This window comes from Penicillium coprophilum (genome assembly GCF_028826855.1).
Source record: "Penicillium coprophilum strain IBT 35676 chromosome Unknown utg000006l_segment0_segment0, whole genome shotgun sequence".
In the NCBI taxonomy this organism is placed as follows: domain Eukaryota; kingdom Fungi; phylum Ascomycota; class Eurotiomycetes; order Eurotiales; family Aspergillaceae; genus Penicillium; species Penicillium coprophilum.
This window is the reverse complement of record NW_026622725.1, coordinates 2832207-2855124: the sequence shown is the minus strand read 5'-3', so window position 1 is coordinate 2855124 and position 22918 is coordinate 2832207. Positions and strand designations below refer to the sequence as shown.

At 48.7% G+C, this 22918-nt stretch overlaps 9 protein-coding genes across 9 annotated transcripts; 6 read left to right on the top strand and 3 right to left on the bottom strand.

Annotated features, from left to right (window-relative positions):
- Nucleotides 1-257: 257 nt before the first annotated feature.
- Nucleotides 258-2639, bottom strand: N7500_010056 (putative MFS transporter; the record flags this gene model as incomplete). Its single annotated transcript, XM_056681194.1, has 3 exons — nt 258-445; nt 508-2340; nt 2417-2639. The coding sequence occupies 3 exons, from the start codon at nt 2637-2639 to the stop codon at nt 258-260; spliced, it is 2244 nt and encodes a 747-aa protein (XP_056528576.1).
- Nucleotides 2640-6072: 3433 nt separating this feature from the next.
- On the top strand, nt 6073-6993 carry N7500_010055 (KamA family radical SAM protein; the record flags this gene model as incomplete). Its single annotated transcript, XM_056681193.1, has 2 exons — nt 6073-6349; nt 6407-6993. 2 exons carry the CDS (start codon nt 6073-6075, stop codon nt 6991-6993), a joined length of 864 nt encoding a protein of 287 aa, XP_056528575.1.
- Nucleotides 6994-8151: 1158 nt separating this feature from the next.
- Nucleotides 8152-9879, top strand: N7500_010054 (TMEM165/GDT1 family protein; the record flags this gene model as incomplete). The annotated part of the gene is made up of 3 exons (XM_056681192.1): nt 8152-8760; nt 8832-9753; nt 9812-9879. The coding sequence occupies 3 exons, from the start codon at nt 8152-8154 to the stop codon at nt 9877-9879; spliced, it is 1599 nt and encodes a 532-aa protein (XP_056528574.1).
- Nucleotides 9880-10786: 907 nt separating this feature from the next.
- On the top strand, nt 10787-13663 carry N7500_010053 (telomere repeat binding factor family protein; the record flags this gene model as incomplete). Its single annotated transcript, XM_056681191.1, has 4 exons — nt 10787-10880; nt 11064-12453; nt 12510-13559; nt 13618-13663. 4 exons carry the CDS (start codon nt 10787-10789, stop codon nt 13661-13663), a joined length of 2580 nt encoding a protein of 859 aa, XP_056528573.1.
- Nucleotides 13664-14644: 981 nt separating this feature from the next.
- Nucleotides 14645-15514, top strand: N7500_010052 (SDR family oxidoreductase; the record flags this gene model as incomplete). Its single annotated transcript, XM_056681190.1, has 1 exon — nt 14645-15514. One exon carries the CDS (start codon nt 14645-14647, stop codon nt 15512-15514), a length of 870 nt encoding a protein of 289 aa, XP_056528572.1.
- Nucleotides 15515-15889: 375 nt separating this feature from the next.
- N7500_010051 (uncharacterized protein) lies at nt 15890-16159 on the top strand (the record flags this gene model as incomplete). Its single annotated transcript, XM_056681189.1, has 1 exon — nt 15890-16159. One exon carries the CDS (start codon nt 15890-15892, stop codon nt 16157-16159), a length of 270 nt encoding a protein of 89 aa, XP_056528571.1.
- A 571-nt stretch (nt 16160-16730) lies between these two features.
- Nucleotides 16731-18475, bottom strand: N7500_010050 (GMC family oxidoreductase; the record flags this gene model as incomplete). The annotated part of the gene is made up of 2 exons (XM_056681188.1): nt 16731-17452; nt 17509-18475. 2 exons carry the CDS (start codon nt 18473-18475, stop codon nt 16731-16733), a joined length of 1689 nt encoding a protein of 562 aa, XP_056528570.1.
- Nucleotides 18476-20232: 1757 nt separating this feature from the next.
- Nucleotides 20233-21481, top strand: N7500_010049 (WD40 repeat domain-containing protein; the record flags this gene model as incomplete). The annotated part of the gene is made up of 2 exons (XM_056681187.1): nt 20233-21306; nt 21359-21481. The coding sequence occupies 2 exons, from the start codon at nt 20233-20235 to the stop codon at nt 21479-21481; spliced, it is 1197 nt and encodes a 398-aa protein (XP_056528569.1).
- Nucleotides 21482-21725: 244 nt separating this feature from the next.
- N7500_010048 (uncharacterized protein) lies at nt 21726-22328 on the bottom strand (the record flags this gene model as incomplete). The annotated part of the gene is made up of 3 exons (XM_056681186.1): nt 21726-21837; nt 21899-22125; nt 22194-22328. The coding sequence occupies 3 exons, from the start codon at nt 22326-22328 to the stop codon at nt 21726-21728; spliced, it is 474 nt and encodes a 157-aa protein (XP_056528568.1).
- Between the last annotated feature and the right edge of the window lie 590 nt (nt 22329-22918).

The window sequence follows — 22918 nt, the reverse complement described above, 5'->3', positions numbered from 1 at the left end:
CTCGGATTCTTCAACCCGGTTACTACAACATACGTAGTAGATCAAAACATCATTGAAATTGGGATATAGATATAATGGTTAATACACTCAATTCGCGCAAGATGCTTTGAATCTTATTATAAACTGCCTCCAGATGTGGCATCCCAAAAAATAAACATCTAAAAAATGCAGTGACCCGTGGCCGCCCATAATATATGTAATCAGAGATAAAGAAAAATGGAAGACAACAATCCTCCATAAATGTTCAATGAGCCGACTTAAAGACGTTCCATGAGCCGCTGACGCACCGTCCACATGCGAGCTCGTTTGCCATAGATGTACATGGGGATCGACATGAGCATGAAGAAAAGCTGTATACCGCCGATAGACAGGAACACAGTGCGTGAACCATCAGCATCGAGCCAGTCCACAATGAAAAGGGAGAAAACCAGGCCGTGGAGGATATCTGTGAGAGCACACACGTTAGATCAAATCAAAAGACCAAAAATGAAGGTTAGTCCAACATACTCTTACTAAAGTTCAGTGTTACTAGCGCCTCGCCAGCATACTGGCGATAGCTGTCTACACAAAATGTGATAGCCGTCGTGCTGCCCAGGCAGCAACCAAACGAAATCAAACCAAAGAAAATAGTCGGGACAATCCAAGAGTCCCCGATCTCAGCACTCCACCCAAAGGCCATCAAACCGATAACGGTTGACAATGCGATAGGAATCGCCATGACGAGACGGAATTCAGGTTCGTAGATGCCGCCATTACGTCTGGTCAGATACCGCGTAATCATGTCTGATACTTTGCCCGCCACTGCAGTTCCCAGGAGACCGCCAACAAACGGTGATATGTACACCAGACCTGTCTGTAGCGCGGTGAAATGGTAGTGCTCTTTGCCCTCGAAGATGTGTGCAACCGACTCCGAAAGCACGATCAGCCAGCCGACCGATAACGAGTATACCACTGTGGACCAGAGGACGGATGGATAGGCAAATAGAACAAATGGTCGCACGGCGACGCGGTACCAGCTATCCTGCGCGATTCGTCCGTTCCAGACTCGCAGTAATTGAGAGTAAGGGATTTTCGGGCGTTCACGGAGTCGGTTTGTGTACAGTAGGGTTGCGGGCAGCGGTGTCCCAGCTGGCTCTAGTGACTCGGTCCTCGCGGGTGTTACAGCGGCCGGTCGACCCATTTCCAGGTCATCTGGATGCGCGCCGGGCACAAGAGCTTGAGGTAGTGGTTGGAGGAAGTCATCGCGTTTCTCGTTGGCTGGACTCGGCGGCTGTGTAATGATTTGATCGCCATTGGTAGCATTGCCAGTTTCGGGAATGAAATCGGACTTTTCAGTCTCAACTGCCTGATCGCTGCCTTCTGGGTGGTCATCCGCGAATCCAACGTGCGTATGCTTGGACTTTTTCGGTGCCAATGCTGGGTTTGAATGGATGTGATCGGCGGACTCGCCCTGGGGTTGGACATTCGGGCGCCGTCCGCGCAAGCCGTGGGAAATGAGGTCAGAGACACTATGGCCAGTGATGCGTGGGCTCTTATTCTTGTGCACACGCGGACGGGGTGTGCGATCCCAAAATGTTTCAGGGACGAAGAAAAAAAGCAAAACTAGACACATGCCTACGATCATGGCGACGATCCAAAATACCCAGCGCCAACTCAGTCCTTCGATGATAGCGGCACTCACTAGGGGGATCAGATTCTTACCACCTAGTAGCAAGAGTGTATAGATGCCCACCCGGTAGGCTCTTTCGTGCAAGAAGTAGATCTCTGCAATTGTAGCAGATGGAAGACACTCGACTGGGCTCACGGCCAAACCTTGGAAAATACGAGCGACCACGAGACTCGGGTAGTTGGGTGACGCTGCGCACCAAATTGCTGAGATCACGAACAGGGTCGCTCCCAAGAGGTATACTGGTCGCTTCCCGTATAAAATGGCCGTGGGCGACATCACGACAGACCCCAGGCCCAGGCCTAACATATAGAACCCGGTAGTGAAAGCCACTCGTTGCGTGCTGACATCGTACTCCTTTGCAACATTGTTGAATCCAGCTGCCAAGATTGGGGTCATGCCACCTCCCATCAAGCAATAAAAGCCTAGCGAGACCAATGCGGCATCTCGTTGCCACACAGGCCAGTTCAGAGGGTCATTTACTGAGTCATCCGGTTGAGGATCAAGCACAAATTGTCCGTCCGCTGTTCTCTTCGTTGGAATCGCCGACCTGGTTCGAGAATTAGATCGCGAGGGGCGATAAGATGAGGTTATAGATGATGTTGATGTCCGATGCGGTTGGTGTCTCATTCCCAGGGGCTCATTTCGATTTGACGATAAGAGAAGTACCGTTCCTAAAGCATGCCAGACACTTGTCAGTCCTTGTTCCACAACATTGCACCTCCCAATGACGGGGCACTCTCCACTCACCAGGAACTTCGTCTGTCTCTTTGTCACTTAGGATACCCAGGGTTGATTTGGCGCGATAAGTCTGATTCTCGCTAGACTCAGGCTCTTCCTTGGCTTTACCTCCAAAGACTCGTCTCCAGCGCGAAGCAGCTGGCTGCTGCAGAACAGGTTCTATTCCCGTGCTTTCCTCCATAATATTGGAGCGTTCTTCTGCTGGTGATGACATCTTCTGTTCGAGAACCATGAACGCAGTGTTCTGCCTGGGTAGTTTGTGAAACAAGTATGCTAAACATGTCATTTTTGGTTAGCGTCTTTTGCGTCGGTGAAATTAAAAAGGAAGCACAAAAGGTCACCAGGGTGCAGCGGAGGAGTCACTCACAGCTATTTATCTCAAGTAAGACCGGAATCCGCCCAAAAATGCTGCCAGTAAAACTAGCAACTCCAGACGACGTCTTGACAGTAACGAGATAAAACCCCCACAAAAAGACAGGTGGAGTATCTGTCGCTGGGTGAGGGCGATCAACGCTTATAGATTAACCCAGGCAGCAAATGAGCACCACTTGGAGGCATAGCTTGAGACGGGGGAAAGGTGAAGTGAAGTACAGAAGAGATAAGTGGCAGACGGGGGGATATATAGTGTCCTAGGGTCTGTTAGGGTCCCTGCGATAAGCTCTTGAATAGATCACGCGATAATGGAAACTTTGGAAAAACAGAGCCAAAAGAAAAAGGCGATCGACGATCCCATGTGGCAGTGGGGGGAGGCGGTGAGACAGCTCAAGGTACATGGCGAGTACCTTGGCTATCGTATGATCGCCACGCTAAAATCAAAGTAGCTTCAAAGTACTCACGCGTAATGAGTATGCTTTCAGAATGTTAATTGCATGTCAACAATGCATTGACAGGTAGATCTTCAGGCCACACATGCTAACAGATAACGTCCAGGGAACCCAATAATACTAACATGGACTACACTCACATATAAGACGTGCAATAGGAAGGTGAACTCCACTCCGATCTTCCCACTAGCCGAATGCACACAGTCATTCCTAGGATATGCCAAGCCACTCAAATCCGGCGGTTGTCGCGAGAGTTTCGCTTCTTATGTTCTGCCCGTCCATAAGCGTATCTTTTGAGGGAAATTCCAGTGTCACTCACTCCTAGAATCGTGTGTCAAATGCTCTAGGATTGTCTCAGCTGACCAAGACGTGTTGGCTGCCGTCATTATGCATATCAAATTGCGGGGGAAAGGAGCCTCGATCTTGGTGTGTCCATATCGTTGGATGTTTGTATCTCCCTTTGCCAGTGCGTGCGCTGCCACATCGTCATACATCAGAGGATTGCAATTCATTTGGGACCTTATAGATTTCGATGCTTGGAGGTGGAGGATCTAATAAGCCCGTGGCATCTGCCGGGTCCTACTTCTGGGAACGCCACTTCATTTAGTCCACGAATGATCGGCAGCGATCGACAGACTGCTTTGAGGGTCGTTCAATGTCCCATGTTGCCATATTTCATAATGGACCTGGTGCGCATAGTAAACAACTACCACATAATCGAAGACGAGGCTTTCTATTGTTGAGACACTTTTGACACTGGCCAGTCAAATAATCGCTCTGAATGCGTGAGTAATGTCATCACACCTTGTGAGACATTGTGCTTCTGGTATGTCTCATGAAACGGACTCTCCGAATAGCCTTCGAGTAATCTGTCGCTACATAACAGGACTAAACTTCAATGTTGGGGTGATTACATATGTACATAATATCCTTCGAGGTGTTGAGGGACCCCATCCCTGGGAATTACGTACCCCGGGGCTCGGGGGTTGAGCCGCATTTCCCTTGTGTAGCAATTGCAGCCTTGGGGTTTTATACAAATGCTCCCAGCGATTGCGTAGCCTTTGCTTGTGCCAATTTAGTAGCGGGTCCCAGTTCTGATCTCAACAGGCTTCCCTAACAAAAGTAGTGCTTTGATCTCGGTTCTTCCTCTCTAACTTGGACATGTGACGAGAGGTTTTTCTAGCCCGACTGAAGGGCCCTACTTGGCTATTCACCTTAACAAATGGTGGAGAACTTAAAGATGCGTCTACACACTCGAACACTGCCCCTAACAGGTCTTAGTGCGTCATCCTTTGATGGAGGGCAGTGTCCCCCTATAGCTTCATATTAACATCCCTTATCCTCCTAAGTAGGTCTTGAAGCTTGTCCTAATCTTCCTTTCATTTATCTATAATATCGTAGCTTTCGGGATTCAAACGAGTCACCTAGTCGATTATTTCTAAGTATGATCTACAAGTGTAGACGGCCGCTTCTGCGGCCCTATGATGTCTTTCTTACAGGGCTTTTTAGTGGTCTTTCCAGCGGTCTTTCCAACAGCTTTCTCAGTGGGCTTCCCATTTCTTCTTAGATATCTTTAAAATAGTTTTCCCTTTTCCAGTCTATTCAAGACGGCAGAAAAAGGCAGGGAAAGCATACTCTGTGCAAACGACTTTTCTATGTATAACTTCTGACATCCTATTAGCGTCGGCTTAGCCTAGCAATATAAATTATACTTAAACTCTAGGGAGTCTAATACCTCTAGCGTCACGTCTAGTATTTCGTTAAAGAGATTTCTATAATCTCTATAAGCCTTACTACCTAAGGTTAGGGTTTCAGGTTTAGCTAATCACGTAACATATAGGAGAGGTAGGTAAAGGTGATCGGCAAAGAAAGAGAAACCCCCATAGCAGAGGAATACCACAAATGTTTTCATATTGGCCATTTGAAACAGCTTCTAGGACAAAACGTTGAAGCTAGTAGCGCGAGCAAGGGAGCTGGACCCCTGGAGAGGCGCGTTGACATCTGGCCTGGGCTCACTATATCTAAAGCAATTATATCCTGTAGACCATACTTTGGTGAGAAAAATGACTGGACATGCCAGAAAAATGGGAGCTAGACTGGCAGTGTGACACTATGATGCATAGAAAATGGAATTGTGGCCATCAGTTATGTACACTGTATACTGTATAGCTATTGGCGAGCGATCTAGTAGGATGTCTGGCCAATGGCCGCAATGCGAAGAGGCTGATGCTACCTGTACACCTCGCTGGCCTCCATCACAGCTGTGATCAGATGCAGCAGCTCAGGCAGGTAGTCAGGTTCTGTTGTTTCACAGATTTGTCAAGCTCATGAGTTAGTGATTCCAACTGTATAAGTAGGATGGAGTACTACGAGAGAAACTGCACGCAAGCGATACGATCCCTCAGTACATCCTGGTTATAAGAATCTCATTCAAATCGACATTGCTGCAATTCTGACAGAGCATGCTATTCTCTTCTTCGAGCGTATGCCGGGTTTTGCCTCTGACAAATCTATAAAAATAACAAAGAAGGGTATGTTTCTCCACTCAAGGAGGCTCCAATCCAGCGTTCAATGCAGGCTTTCTCGACACCGATGGCACTCTACTACAACTCACCAAGCCTTTTCGGGATCCTTGGCCGCCGCGCAGATTGAATACTGGAGAAAGATTCCAGCCTGGCACAATACTACGGAGACTCAATTCCTCGATTATAGGTGGCAGGTGTGGATCTGAGTGCTACTTTCTATACATAGTGAGCTGACCGAAGTCAGGTGAAAAATTCTCTCGAAAATGCGGCATCGCTACTCAAGTTTCTCGATTCCGTCATACCTTCCACTGTCTCAATGGCGAGTGGCCAAGTCACGACGCGAGAATCTTTCATATTGGACGTCGCAGCGGGCTTGCAGCGTGCTCCTATGGCCACCCGTCTGACGCCGCACATCTTGGCTCTCGTTGGTTGGGACAACCCATACTCGGACCCCATCCGCCGACAGTTCATTCCTCTTGCCTCGGAATCACAGCCAGATCATCCCCAACTTCAGCTTGATTCGCTATCTGAGAGTAGAGACTCCCCAGTGAAGGGGCTGGTTCACCGTTATCCCGACAAGGTGCTATTTCTAGGTATTTCCCTTCTCTGTATCCTTGAGACCGCCAAAGTGGCACTAACGACATAACCAGCAAGCTCAGTGTGTCCCGTCTATTGTCGTTTCTGCACGCGGTCGTATTCCGTCGGCGCAAAGACGAAGACTGTGTCCAAGAAACGGTTCCTCCCGCTACTCAAGTACTGGGAGCCGATGTTTGACTACATTTCACAGACAACGGCAGTGACTGATGTTGTGGTTTCCGGTGGGGATTCATTCTTCTTGGAGCCCGCGCAGCTACGTGAGATAGGGCACAAGCTTTTAGAAATCGAGCATGTGCGTCGTATCCGGTTCGCCAGTAAAGGGCTGGCGGTGTGTCCCTCGCGGATATTACATCCCAATGATAAATGGACTGAAGCACTGATTGAAACCAGTGAGCTTGGGAGGAAATTAGGAAAGAGTGTAGCGCTCCACACACATTTCAACCATCCACAAGAAATCTCGTGGATCACGGAACGAGCAGCACAACGGTTGTTTGAGAATGCGATTACTGTGAGAAATCAGACAGTCTTGCTCCACGGAGTGAACAATGATGTTGACACTATGAAATTGCTGATTCGCCGATTGGCCGACAATAATATTCAACCGGTATGGTTATGCTCTCTCTTGTTGACCTTGTGCTAAGTACATATTGCTAGTACTATGTATACCAGGGCGACATGGTCCAGGGCGTTGAGGACTTACGCACGCCACTGCGTGATATCCTCCATATTGAATCCCATGTTCGAGGTACGATTGCTGGCTTCATGACGCCTTCATTTGTGGTAGACCTTCCAGGGGGCGGTGGGAAACGTTTGGCCGCGACATTTGAAAGCTACGATCGGAAAGCCGGAGTATCGACATTTGTAGCGCCAGGGGTCAAAGGTGGCACGATTCATAAGTATTACGATCCATTATGGTCATTGCCAGGCTAGGAGATGAGATCCTTGAGTATCCTGAGACTTTTTTCGGCATAAAATATATAAATAGAACCCCCCCACTTCCCACCGTATCAGCCATTCTACCAAAAACAACAAATGAAGTGTTTATCGAGTGCTACCTATGTTCCCCAGAATAGATTGTTTATTTATTTTCCCGTTGTTGACAGTTTTGATATTTACCAACGGCCAGCTTCAAGGTTATAGCTCATATACCCTCTAGCGGTATAAGGGGCAAACAGATAAGCAACTCCATTCACAAAATTACACTGATTTTATACCTAAACTAGTCGGTTTCTACCTAGTTAGCTCATCACAAATTCCCTGCACGTCCAAAGAGAAACACAAGCATCACAGTGAGGGGAAAACACTCCGTACTGAAATTGTGCAAAACATAGCAAGTAACAGACTAACCCAAAGTTCTCCCATTCAGACAACATCTATGCATATTGACAGTAAAGTGCCAAATTGCCATTGCCATTTGCATCCAAGGGAGAAATCCAGTCCAGATCGAGGTGATTTCTATTTCCAGGGGGGCCGTTCGCAGGGGGTCACGTGCGACCCCCTTTGGAAATTCAAGGCGTTCTTTCTTTGCTTTGAATTCTCCTATTATTTGCTTGGTATACTTTGTCTTAATATCTCCATTTTTTTCTTTTTACACATTCATTCCAAGGTCTATCTTCGTTTAAAATTGGCCGAAGTCGATCAAATCCTCTCACGCGACCTAGTGTCGTGGCATCAAGAATTCTCCCGCTTTCAATATCCGTTCCTCTTTTACTCCTGGTTGTGAAAGATCATCGACTAGACATTCAACGGCTAATTTCAACTTTCATTCAACATTTCTGCGGAAAATCCGCTGTTCATCATGAAGATCAACCAGTCGTCCTTCCTCCTCTTCCTTCTTCCCGCCATCTCGGCCGCACTCGCCGACACAACATACAATGACAACATAGATTCTCGAGTATCGCGTGAGACTGTCGGCAACAATGCTCGTATTGCCGACCCGGATATTGTCGCATCCAATGTCGCCAAAGGGGCGCCGGACGTCCCCGTGGATGGCAAGGATGGCAGACCGCACGCTGGTCCGTGGGTGGAAACCAACGCAGACCGGGACAACAAAGTTGTCAAAGAAAGCGATGAGAGTGATCCGGTTTCCACCAAATATGACATCAAAGCCTCCTCATCGGAGCACCTGAGCACCGAAGAAGGCAAGGCTATCCCTTATTCCAACGGCGGCGTTATGGATGATCCGTATCGGGCAGGCCCGAAAGAGGGGACACGCGGAACAGAAGGTGGTGTGTCTGAGAAAGACAAGGGAAATCAATTGGTCTCGGAGAAAGTTCCCGGAGGGCCCAAGGAGGCGCCTCCGCTGCCGCATAGTGAGACGAAGAAGATGGTCTCTGACAGCGACGACACGAAAATCGGGAGTGCAGTCGGGTCTGCCGAGGGACCGGGAAGCCTTGGTATGCTTGAGGTAAGTCTTCCTATGCATTCTCTTTTAGTTCAATCTCCTTTCTTGAACAAGTTGGATTGACGTGCATCTAGAAACCATCCGGATTGCCTGAAAAGCCACACGATATTCCATACCCTAAGCCGCCGGGCATAGCCAAGGAGGATCCCCTGGGAGTTGGGTACGACTCAGTCGCCTCCGGTTCGTCTACAAGCTCATCCTCGTTAAGCCACGACCATGACTCCGGTATCCCCGATGCCGGCAGCCCAATGCACTCCCTTATATTCTCGTTCACCATGATCATCGTCTCTGAAATCGGAGACAAGACTTTCCTTGTGGCTGCGCTGATGGCCATGAGACACGATCGCCTGGTGGTGTTTAGTGCCGCATTCAGCGCCTTGATTGGCATGACTGTCCTTTCAGCCGTCCTAGGACATGCAGTCCCTACTCTTATCCCCAAAGCATTCACCAAATTCATGGCTGCCATTCTGTTCTTGGTATTTGGTGTTAAGATGCTCAAAGAAGGTCGCGAAATGTCTCCAGATGAGGGTGTGGGTGAAGAGATGCGAGAGGTCGAAGCAGAGCTCGAAGAGAAGGAGCATGAGCAGCTGCGCATGAGCCGCCGTCGCTCCTCGGTTACTCCTCACAATCTTGAAGCAGGTCGCGCTGGCCGTCCCAAAACCCGCGGCTCCGGAAACCGTCTGCCCTCGCCTCCAGAGAGCTTGTCCTCGTCCTCGTCCCGTGGATCTTCCCCACAACCCCGGCAGCGACTGAACAATGCCGTTTCCGGGTTGAGCAACCTCTTCTCCCTGCTTCTCAGCCCCGCCTGGGTTCAGACCTTTGTCATGACCTTCCTCGGCGAATGGGGCGACCGCAGCCAAATTGCCACTATCGCCATGGCAGCTGGCCAGGACTACTGGTGGGTGACAATTGGAGCCAGCGCTGGCCACGGAATCTGCACCGCAGCCGCCGTGATCGGTGGGCGGGCTATCGCTGGCCGGGTTAGCATGCGTGTTGGTATGTATCCTCTACTTGCGCTCCTATCTATGACACATGCTAATCTTGAATTCTATAGTGACTCTCGGCGGCGCTGTGGCATTCCTTGTGTTTGGCGTCATCTACTTCATTGAAGCCATCTTTTAAAGCGCTGCATCTCCGCGGTTGTATGTGTCCATGTAAACTCATCGTTACAGTTTTTGGCGGTTGGTCTGTTTAAAAGTCGAATGAATGCATCTTGTGACATACCTAGGACTGTTTTAATGATATAATTACGTGCCTGGCCCACGCAATGGCCGATTTCACAATGTTATCTTTTTGTCTCCATTGCCAAATCCAAAGCTCACTGGTGGACCTTGATCATAGCACTAGGTAGCAGATCACAGATGAAATTCCAAAGTCTTCTGCACATTACAACCCTTGTTACGCCATCTAGCTAAATACTGCGGAATGAAAATTCCCAAAAGATATATCTAAAACTCAAGTCCCAGAAAACTGCCCAAATACATCATGTCAACAAACGACTAGTCTTGTGACAATGGATCGTCAAGTGAAGATGTATTATCGACAGTTCTGTCTATCCAAGGATGCGACATCCTCTAATACTTGTTTCGCAAGTGGTAAGAAATAAAAATACATCCATCTCTCCAATTCAACACCATTAGCACGCCATTGGTCGGGTGAAGTAGGGTTATGGGGGTTTAGGGTTTGGGTTTAGGGTCTGGAGGGTTTAGGGTCTGAGTCCTTGTATATTAGGCAGATATCAGGTATCAATATTCCCCAAGGAGGTTTAGCGTGCTACGCGCTATTGATTTTCCTTTCCCCGAGAAACGCAGCCCCGAAAGCCCTGACAACTCCTCTCGCCATCCCCTTAACCCCTGAGCTCACCATCCAATACGTACCCATCTCATCAAAAGACGACCAAAAACCTTGTGGTCTCATTTTACTTTCTTTAGATTCATCAAATTTCAAGAAAACGTGCAAAAGCGCATCCAGCACAACAACGCGTGGAACCTCGACGCACGTGTCCGCCCTACGTCGGCTACCGCCTTTGATGGCACGAATCACGGGATCACGTATGACTCGAAGTCAGAGCCGTGAAGCCAATGCAGGGTATATGCCAAACAAAGCATCATTAGAGCGAAATTGTAGGTGATTTTGTTGTTTTGGTGTAGTCGCAGCAACCTTGCATCCTAGTCGCACAGTGGTGAGGCGACCCGGGCTAAACTTTCTAACCTTTCACACTTACTCCATTCCCTTGTCATTTTGACACTTGATCTGCTGCCTCCTCATTTCAGTTTCGCAATTGAATATATTCTGACCTTGCTCAGGGCTGAGTGGGCTAACGGAGGAGCCTTCCGCTCCTTCTCCCGGGTTTATTGTACCCAGACATGTGGTACCAGAGTCGCCCGAAAACCATGAAGGTCATACCAATGTGTCTGGTACCACCCTGGGTCACAACGATGTGGAGCCCATTGCTTCTCAAGTTGCCGATAAAATTGCGACTCACCTGCCATTCGTTCAACAACAGGCTTCTCTTGTCATGAGTCTCTTGGTTCGCCCAGAGCTAAATCCGGACAGCCTTGCAGCCGAGTCCAAAAAGCTCGTCGATTCCAACCACCCGAATCGCAAACGCTTGAGACGATCCGTGGAAGGACTGACGGATGAATTGGAGGACTCTCCTCTTTCTCGTGATGGCAAGTCGTTCTTGGACATCTCTCAGGCTCGTCGTTTACTTTCTTCCGCGCAACTGGAGGCATCAACCACAGACATTTACATGACAAACTGCACTCTTTTGACTCTGAACATGTTTCTCCCTAGCATGGGCACCGAGTCTCAGTCTGAGGTCATCCAACAGCTGGATGCCCAGTTTCCCGGTTGTGTCATGAACAACCTTGTGGACAGTTCTATGTCAAGGACAATTGGGGCAAGTAGTACCACTGAGGCCACCTTCAACCTTGCATTGGGTATTCGCACACAGTTTTTCATCATGGAATTAGAAAGACGCCAGCATGAGCAGGGCTTCAACCCACTCTCCATCTTGAGACAGATTTTTGCTATGGACCTTGTGTCTAGCGAAGATGACTCTCAAAATGTCCCCGGGTCCTTCCGAGGCTTCAAATTGCCGGGTGTCTTAGAGGACGATGATGGTCATCTTCCCGAACACCTTCCTGAAAAGTTCCTCATCGCGGTCAGCGATAGGTTTAATGAGCTTCATGAGGAAATTTCTGAGTGGGATTCCATTGATATTCATGGCTTGAAGAAGGCATACAGATGGCGCTCATTTGAACGGGACCTTGCACGTTGGATCTACGTTCGTGACAGAGAAATCAAGGATGATATCAGACGCTTGTCAGAAAAGGCAGAAAAGCTGCATAAATCACCTGCAACTCGTCGGCTTACTTCTGTACCGGTTGGAACCCCCAGTGGGCGCCCAGTATCCACAGCGCCTCCAAGTGGCGAAAGCCCTCGCCGGCGACTGTTGCCCCAGCAGACTCAGTCTCCTCAAAAAGAACGATTGATGAACATGACACCGGGGGTGGACATTACACCAGATGCAGAGAACGCACCTCAGGCAGCACAGGCATCCGAGGCCGCCAGAATACATGAAGATAATGCTTCTCAGTCAGATATCACTTCTCAGAAGGCTTCTGACCAAAGGGTCTCCGACCAAGTCGCACCGCCGGTAGCAAAAGATCCGGGTCGACGCAAGTCCAAAGGGTATCTTTGATATGCAGTTTCCCTCGCTTTCTACGGTTACTAATCTTCATCTATAGCAACTACCGAGATCCGGCTTCATTTGCGGCACTCATGAGGCGCCAGGCTACTAGTCGTCAACAACCTGCCTCGAATGTCGAATCGCAAGCCATAAGTATTTCTACAAACACAAGTATTGTGGCCCAAGCGATTAATGATGCCCCTTCTGCTGGTCGCAGAGTTGAGCCTCTCGAAATTCAACAATCTCCTGAGCTGAGATACGCAGACATTGGGGATGACTCTACATATGTAAACAATGACGAGGATCTGGATCTCGGCAACAGCCCAGAGACAGATGTTATCACATCGACCAGCCCTCCTAACTCCGCTAGGATCAGTCGGATCAGCCACAATCCTACTCCTCGGTTCTTTGATTCGCCCAGAGATGAAAACACACAGCGGTCGGAACCGGTCGCTCGACGTTTCCTTGACAAGCAGACTAACGCTGGAGTTGTGTCGCCAATCAGCCAATATGATACTCAAGGTGCAGGGACCGTGCTGGGGAAGCGAAACCGGAATGTTGATGACCTGGATGATGACTCAAGTGATGAGACAGACTTTGAGTTTGAACAAAACACTCAGGATGTCGACGACATGCGTCGGGCAGGAAAGCTTCAGTCAAATTGGCCTGCCGCGAAGCGACAGCGCCCCCATGACAATGGGGAATCTACCCCAGCAGAGTTGCAAGCGGAGATCAACAGATCCTCCGACCACCGGTCTACCTCCACACGATCTCCTCAAAGGGACCAAAGAGCTGATAGTGAATATGCCACTGATAAAGAGACCGCCGTTGAGCAGCACGGACCGTCCTCAAGTGCTCAGAGTCGCTGGGCTGCTTCCAATTCCCACGCTGCGACGACCAGCCGAAGGGGTCCGAAGGCCAGCTACAGATGGACAGAGGAGGAAGATGAACGTCTGATTTACCTCATGGGAATTTTTGGTAGTAGCTATGCCGCCATCAAGAAGCAAGACAACGCTTGTCCTGCGTCTGATGGTGGTCCCATGCTTGAGCGTCGCTCTCAGGTCAATTGCAAAGATCGTGCTCGAAATTTGAGGAAGAAGTACCTTAGGTAAGATCTGATCGCTTTTCATTTTTGGTATAGCGAGCAATTCTGACGTGTCTTACAGAGAGGGTCGACCACTTCCACCGGGCTTGGAGAGCGCACCAGGTTAATCTGATTAATCTGATGAATTCTGATCTATAGATACTCACGGTTTGCTCTTGCGTTTCATAGCGTTCAGATACCCAAGGATACCCAAGGAGACATGAGATGGCGTTGGCGTTCATTTCTGTTTCTGCTTCTGCTTTTATGTTTTTGAGTCTATGGGCTTCTGCCTTGCACGGGGCTCCTTTACGAAAAACTCCTGATGGTTGGATGATTCTTCCGGCTAACTCCGTTTGCGACTTTCGATATTGTCACGGTCCATGAACTATTCATATTACACTGAACGAGCATTTCTTATATCTGTTCTATTTGCCATTGGGATTACTATCCCTGTAGTTAGCGTGGGTTTGCCTGATCTCGCAACTCCACATACTCGATCAGGTTATTTGAACAAAGCCTCACATCCTTGCTCCTTCCCGGACAAGTTGCGGGTTTAGTATCGGGTATATTCTCGCTGTCATCGAATGGGCGGACAAGCCAGGAAAGGTGTTGCGGCACCAGCTCAGTCCAACTCAATCTTCTTCCCATGCTTTTGTTTGGAGAAAAACCCACAAAGAAAACAAACGGAGAACCTATTATGGACTAGCGTGGTCTCTGGTATCATCCAAGAACGAATGGGTCTGTCTCTAGAAAGAAGTTGTTTTCGACTCTCGCTGCATGGAACCGAATGCGAACAATGATTGACAGTGCATGCATATTTGGGTCTGCGCCACGATCCGAGTCTTTGTAAATTGGAACGACATGCCTCGCTGTCTGTCAATTGGGCTTATTACAAAGTACGCGGGGTAGATACATACAGGGGTATAAACCTGTACGGGCGACTACGTATGCCATGTGTACTCCTTACACGGGCCTGGCTTAAACAGATGGCGTGTGTACGCGGGTCCGGAATGATGCTCACTTAAAAAGCAAACAGTCACTCTCCACTGATCACCCAGTCCGCTTTCTAGCACACTACTTTAATAAGTTACTTTGCCTCTAATCCAGTCATGCCTCGTATCTGGCTCATCACCGGAGCCTCTTCTGGCTTTGGCCTCGAGCTTGCCCGCATTGCTGCCCGCCAAGGTGATCTTGTTCTAGCTGCCTCACGAAGCCCCGAGAAGCTCAATTCACTGGCCTTAGCAGACAATGTGAAGCCAGTGTACCTCGACCACAACAAGCCACTTTCTGAGATCCAGGCCGCTGTCAAGGACATTCTCGCAATCCATGGCACTGTTGATATTGTTGTCAACAATGCTGCGTATGTCCAGACCGGTATGCTTGAGGAGGTTTCCCCTGAAGACACTTTACGCCAGTTCCAGGCCAACACGCTTGGTCCCTTGAACCTCTACCGCGCGCTACTCCCGCATCTCCGTGAGAAAGGCACTGGTACCTTGATCACCATTGGCTCCATGGCTGCCTGGTATCCCATGCCTGGCTGTAACCTGTACAATGCCTCCAAGGCAGCCTTGCGCTGGCTAGCGATTGGATTAGCTGGCGAGGTTTCTCAATTTGGCATCAACCACTGCTTGGTTGAACCAGGCTTTTTCCGAACCGATTTATTGAATCCCTCTGCCAATATCGCTGGTACGAGCGAGAGCAGCCGATTACCTGCATACAGAGAACTCAACAATACAACTGATGCAAACTTTGCTGCATTCAATGGTGCTCAACTCGGTGATCCGGTCAAGGGGGCTCAAATCATCTATGATGTGGTCACCTCTTCAGGGGTTGCAGCTGGGAGGGAGTTGCCGGAGTTGCTTCCATTGGGAAGTGATGCCAGCGAGGAGATATCGAAGGCTGCATCCAGGACATTGGCATCTGTAGAGGAGTTCAGAGACCTAAGCGCGTTGAGCGACATTCCCAAAACGCAAATATGATAAACCGCTTATTGTACATACTATACGCCTTAGGGTGAACGTCAGATTCCACTAGCCCTTCTGACTCTCAGAATCAACTCGCAGAGGCCGTACAGTATTACATCATTTGCTCAAACATACCAATAATATGAGTCACATACTCTCTGTGCCCTTCTCCGCTGACTCCGGCGTGGCGAAGTAGTTTAAGATCAATATATAGAGGCATTTTGTAGTGTCAGAGGGACTGCTCAACGCCGGGCATTTGAGAGATGTACGGATCCGCGGCTCGACTGACTTGCCGCCCTCACCGCACAAACAAAGCGTGGCCCGCCAGCACGCGAGTTGTCGCGTTATCAGGAGCGCAAGATATGGGCCATCCAGCGGCTGAAGGAGCACATGGCCGAGGATGACCCGGAACATGACGGTGTCATGGTGGTTAAAGTGACTGGGCAGGGCGCCGAGTCGCTGGCGAGGACCTGGTGTAGCGAGAGAGGAAAGAATTCGGTCATTCGGCTGGTGAAATTCATGCTCAAAGCCAAATTAGCGGCATGGCTCCGGCTGGCATGCCGGCAGGATGACGAAGAACGGGTTAATGTACACTGTACAGTTTCTTCGTCGATGAATTACTTGCGCAGGGCTGCCTTCTTGTCCAAGCCAGCCTTCTGATCAGTCGCGGCCACATATACTTCCTGGAATGAGCCCTCTAGATCAATTTTCAAATAACCAGGACCGGCTAGTAATGTCGAATCAGGATTCCAAAGGAATTATGTACTTCAATATTAGGTCCCGTCTCTCGAAAAGGGCAACGGCAAGAGCAAAAATAAGGCCAAGGGTAACAGTAAGACAAGAAGTCAGGGAGCTTAGGCTTAGGCAGCATCAACATAGAAGACTGGTGAAGTGTAGGAGAGAGCTATATTACATTTGTCCAGTACCCCTGAGGAAATATCCCGACCAGTCTACCATATTACTTATGAGCCCCTTATTACGGGCAAAACAGAAGAACTACCAATTGCAGTTCCCCTTTTAAGGGCCAACAGGGAACGCCGTGGAACTACAGACAATCGAAAATATAACCTTTTGAATTAATTGTGGTTAAAACAGTCACCCAAAACTAAAAGAAAACATAATCTTCACGAAACCAATCCATTATGGACAGTTTCACACAAATTCGGATTAGTCAAAATTACATCATATCGGACCTTCATACTAGAATCACAGATCACTCCAGCTGAGTAACTTATTTGTAGAAGTCGGTGTGATCATGCTTGATGGCATCGGCGCCCTTCTCAGCAACCATATACACAGAGTTCTGAATTCGGCAGTCGGGAATGACAGGGATGACAGACGCATCAATCACACGGAGGTTCTTAAGACCGTGGACCTTGAGTCCAGGGTCAACCACACCCTGCTGGATATTCTTAGACAGACGGGCAGTACCGCAAGGGTGGAAGGAGGTCTGGGAGCGGTCCAGCACGGCCCTCTTCATGAGCTCGTCGTCATGCAGAGGCATCTCCCAAGGATACTCGCCCAGGACAATATCTTTGAAGCCCTTACCGTGCTTAAGCACATCGTAGGAGAATCTGATACCCTCGCGGATGGCGATGATATCGAGGTCATTGTTGAAGTAGTTGAGGTTGATGTTGGGTTGCTGCAGAGGGTCGGCGCTGTTAAGGGTGACCTCACCACCCTCGGAGACAGGGCGGACAAGATCAACCATGACGGTGATATGATGACCCTTGGGTGGTGTGGGGTAGTGCCACTGGAATGCGCTACCAAAAAGACAAAAAAAGTCGAGCTCGAAGTGGGGCTGGCCGTACGGACAGAATGGGTCCTTGTTGCCGTTCGAGGCCTTGGCCTCTCGGTACTTGGGGTCCTTTTCCAAGTAGTTGTCGATTCGGGGAAATCCGACCATCTCAAGGAAGCCGGAGCCCAACGGACCGTTGTGGTTGTTCTGGTAGGCTTGGATGGCGTGATTGTTTTGGGGGTACCCTTGCGTAGAACGTAGTCATCCATACCGTAGCCATCTTTAACGCGAAGGACAAAAGGAACACCAGGGTGATCCAGAAGATGCTGACCAACGTGGGTGCTGTCGACGATCACTGGGATGTTATGCTTCTTAAGCTCTGCGCTAGGCCCAATACCGCTAAGCATGAGTAGCTTAGGGGACTCGAAGACACCCTGAGAGACGATAACTTCACGGGTGGCATATAGATTGAGCTCCTGGCCAGCACCGGTGATGACAGTCACACCCTTACAAGTATTATTGGTATCATCGATCATAAGCTTCTTCGAGTACACCTCGCCAAGAATGGTGACGTTGGGTTTGTCGGCGACACAAAGGAAACTTCCAGAGCGGCGACCCTTGTAAATAGTGTTAACACTATGGGTTAGGCCAACCATGTCACCGTTAAAGATATTCTCGTTGATTGGCTGACCAGTGGACTTCCATGCATTGGAAATAAGGTCACGGAAGGGTTTCATCTCGGGAATAAGGTCCGAGTGGGAAATCGGGATCGGTCCGTTTTCGCCGATCTTTTTCATTTCTGGAGGGTATTCCTTGGGATCGTCATGGTAGGTCACACACTTGCGAAGATAGTGAACAAGAGGGTCCCAAGTCCATTCTTTTCCACCATACTCCTCCCACATATCAAAGGTACTCTTGGATCCAGGAGCCCAGGTGAAATAGTTCAAGGACGAACTACCACCAAGTGCCTTGCCGCGAGTGTTGGGCTTTTCAATACGCTCATAGTCGTCTCGCTTGACCATGGTTGATTTGTAGGCCCAGTCATACTCGCTGTTACGAAGCTCCATGGCGTTCGAAGGGGTTCTGATAGCTTCAATGTCCTTCGAGTTGGCTACACCAGCTTCAACGACTAGGATCTTAGCGTTTGGGTTCTCAGCCAGGCGGCCGGCAACAACGTTGCCGGCAGTGCCACCACCAACGACAATGAAGTCGAACCTGGCATTGTTTTGGACAGCCATGATGAAAGGATGAGATTATACAATATAGTGTAGATGATTAAAGGCTTTTTAAAAGGCACACAAGAGGATCTCTTGCTCAATCCAGGAGACAGGTTATACAAGCCTTTCACCAGGGAAATGCTGGCCGTTTTGGGGAGGACTAGACTATATACAATATAGATACATGGAGCCGCGGCTTCCCTATTTGTACTCAGGGCCATGACGTTAACTGAGGCGTTATAAAGTGGAACACGAGACCTTCAGCGATCGAGACTCATCTGATTATCTCTTATTGGTCTGATTATCTTTCCATCTTGATGTGCGTTGGGAAGTTGGGTGGGTTCTGAGTCCAATACATGGCACTCCCTTGCACTCCCAACTATAACACGTATTAAGCACGTCAGGATTCCTACAATTGGGTTATTCAAACTGGTATGTCAAGCTATGTCTAGCCGACTGAGATATTAGTAAACTCAGATAGACCTACAAGATGTTACTATATTTAAAAAGCTCTGCACCCTGTGGTTGGCCGTTCAAAGAATATGTTAGGTATCCATTATCCTTAGTTTTCCCTGAGGTGAGGGGTGCAGATAGCGAGGCCCAACTGATATATCTACTGGATTACATATATCCATGCCTACTTTGGAGCTGCAGACTACTGCAGGTTTGGAAGAGAATCTCATCTCAATTACATCAATTGCAGTATGTTCTAGTGTAAGGACTAAGGGCAATGGTGGAGAAATAGTATCTCATGAATTCCGAGAAAGATGACGGTTTGCTTACCTCGTCAAGACGTAGGGACTTATTAAAGCATAGATTATATGACGTGCAAAAATGACGCTGAACAACCGTGGAATGTTCTGGTTGTGGGTCCATGTATCCAGGTCCTGTCTGCCATTAGATGACCTACAAACAACCGGATGTTGTATTGATGCCTGTCGTACACGTAGGTCGTGCTACGCAGTATGAACCTCAGCGGCTTCATGTGTCAACTTTAGGACTTAGCCATTGGATCCTATCACTGCATTCCTGCATCATCTCACGCGTGATGTAGGAATTGGCGAATGAGGGCAATGAATGTGAGCGTAATACAAAGAGTCAATTCAGAGGCATCTCACATCAAGGGCCAAGGTTTTCTCCAGGGCTGAGGCTATATGAGTGTACTTGTCGAGCGAGCCCAACGTAGCAGTCAAACATCCAACTTTTCTCTTTCCTATCTGAACTATTGCTATGGCCCCCGGTTGTCATTCATCATGAGCGACGACAAATATTACCCTTTGGCCAAAGGTTCAAGACGTCCCCAACATTAGATTTGTGCTCAAGTCTGACTATTAATAGGTTCCTTTTGCCAGCAACCAAACGGCTATTATGATACTGGACAGGGCGGCGGGCCCGGATTGCTCCAGGTCCAGGATGCCCAGCTCATTGAGACCACTGTGTGGGGCGCTTGGCACGGACCTTAGCGCTCCGCAAAGCCCAACCCGCCCCAACCCACTAATGGGCTGGGCTTTGGGCCCGGTAGGCCCACCGGTGGGCTCTACAGTGATATCTGCACACAGTGTGCTCGGCGACCGAATCACGTTGGTTATATAATAACCTGTGATCAACCTTGGAAGTCAGGGACGTGCTCAATTTTACTCATAAAGCGACAAGAGGTGAGCACTGTGATTGGCTATGCATTCTGAGTCATTCGTATCCTTACCTCTTTCTCTTTTTCTTTCTCTTCTGTTCATTCCTCGTCTACACCCAAGGTCTACGGTCTGTGCTCTGGTAAAAAAATGTGGGAAAATATCAAACCGATGCATCTTGCATTTCAAGCACACCATCGACATGTTATAACCTGTTTGCAATTTGATACCGACAAGATTATAGCTGCTAGCGACAATTCCAAAGTCAATGTATATGACATCAAGACTGGGGCCCTTCGAGCAAAACTGGAAGGCCATGAAGGTGGTGTATGGGGACTAGAATTTCACGGCAATACTCTGGTCACTGTGTCGACGGATAACTCCGTCCGAGTATGGGACATTGCGAGAGCCGAGTGCACCCATGTATTCCGAGGTCATACATCCACAGTACGGTGCGTACAGATATTGCTCCCAGTTGAAATCGACCAGTATCCAGACGGTTCACCAGTGATGATGCCCGAGCAACTTCTAATAATTTCGGGATCTCGTGATTCGACCATGCGGGTTTGGAAACTTCCTCAACCTGGCGACCCGAAGTATCTCCCTCCTGCTCCAACCGATGAGGAATGTCCATATCTTATCCGTATATTGAACGGTCACCACCATTCTGTGCGAGCACTTACGGCATATGGGGACACACTGGTCAGCGGTAGCTATGACTGTACCGTGCGAGTTTGGAAAATATCCACTGGAGAATCACTACACAAGCTGGAGGGGCATACATACAAGGTTTATAGTGTAGCTTTGGACCATAAGAGGAACCGCTGTATCAGCGGAGCCATGGACCACACGGTCAAGATCTGGTCCATCGAGACAGGCGCATTGTTATATAATCTCGAAGGTCACACGTCGTTGGTGGGAATACTTGATTTGAAAGAAGACTGGCTCGTGTCGGCAGCTGCAGACGGTACCCTTAGAGCTTGGAATCCCGAGAATGGTCATTGCCAAAGCGTGTTCGACGGCCATACTGGAGCGATCACATCCTTCCGACATGATGGCCGAAAGGTAATCTCCGGTTCCGACAAGAATGTGAAGATGTGGGACCTATGGACTGGCGTATGTGAAAGGGATCTTCTCACCGACCTCAGCGGTGTCTGGCAAGTCCGGTTTGATGCTCAGCGTTGCGTTGCAGCAGTTCAACGCGGAGCCATGAGCTATATTGAGGTCAGTACGCACCCAGACTGATACGCTGTTTGTCATTTACTGATTTGTGCAGGTTCTCGACTTCGGTGCATCGCCTGACACTATACCATCGGACCGGTTGGGGAAGCGGGCTTTAGTGAATAAGCTAGGCGAGGAGATCGAAGGTTCAGAGGAACATGTTGACCTGCATGATTAGAGTCACTAGCGAAATTGGCTTCAATCTCAGTAAGTAGCAATTATACAGCGTCTAGCTAGACAAGCTCCCTAGTACGGAATAAGGCTATGTCAGTCGGCAAGTTTAAACAGGACAAGAAGCAGGAATAATGTCAAATGTATGAACATTCGTAACAACATAATCCAGATAAGTACAATATAAGCCCATCAAATATTCACAAAGTTCCCGTTTTTCTGCTTTCGTAATTGTCTCGAAGTTGTCGAATTTAGGCTGAGTCTTCGATATCTCCCTTCCGAGAATCGTAAGTGACGGGTGAAGCATGGCGTCTCCAGTGTACATCGCAGCAACCCAGGATAAAGTGAAGGAAATGAAGGAAACTATGATGAGATAGGTCAGCATGGTGTCATGTATTAAGCCTTTGCAAGGCAAAGCTCTTACCCATTGGCAACCATGAGCGATAAAGCAGCGATGGCCATGCCCCGCCACGAATTCCCCGAATATCCATTGTGATAAGCCAGAGACTGGTCTATAAGGCCGAGAACTCCCCAAAACCACAGGGGAACCGTAAAGATGAGATCCAGCGCAATATGAAAGCCAGGGTGGACAGGCCGCTTGAGGGCAATTAAAACGACATTGGTCAAGGACCATATTCCTGGTATGCCGACCTGTGTTCGTTTATTAGATTGCAATCCCAGGGAGTCACAGCACCATTTGAATATCCGGGTCCACGAACAATAATATAGTATACCCAGGCCTGGCTGTGCCATAAAGCTCCAAAGACTGACATTGTAGCAACAGCCAAAATCACAGCAAAGACACGCAGGCCTAGTCTAGGCTTTCCGGTTTCAGCGTTTGATGCGTTGGTCATGTTGATGGTTTAATGAGAAAGGTAAGAAGATGAGATGCAACAAGATATTGAAGAAGATATAGATATCCGTACTGTAATCAGGATGAAGTCGGCCTATTTAAAGGCATATAGAGAGTGTCGCCTAGACTATATCAAATGGCAGTGCATCTTCCCTAGGTGAAGATCATTGCTAGGCGCAGCCTTGCGGGTCTCATGGAGAAGTTCACTGAATAGTTGAGTCCTTTAGTATATGTTGTATATCATTACTTCATGAGATCAAAAGTCTATGGTTGACGTGGCGTGTTTTCTCTCTGTCAAATAAGCGATTACAGGAGTATCTGACTAAAATATATGAGGCTCCTTTCGGTTTTCCATTTTGGGTGATGTTGCGCACAGCCCAGGGACGGGAAGTTTTGGCCCCATCAGCCGCCCGTCGACGATGATCTATCCATTCGTAGCGAGATCTCCCTACCCAAGAGCCGCAGGGCGTAATGGAGATGACCCTATAATGATTGGTGAGAACTATAACTCCACAGCCACCGAGCAAGTATGTTGTGTGCCGACCTCAGATTTCATGCTAACTTTGGGGTCTGATACAACAACCATAGTCT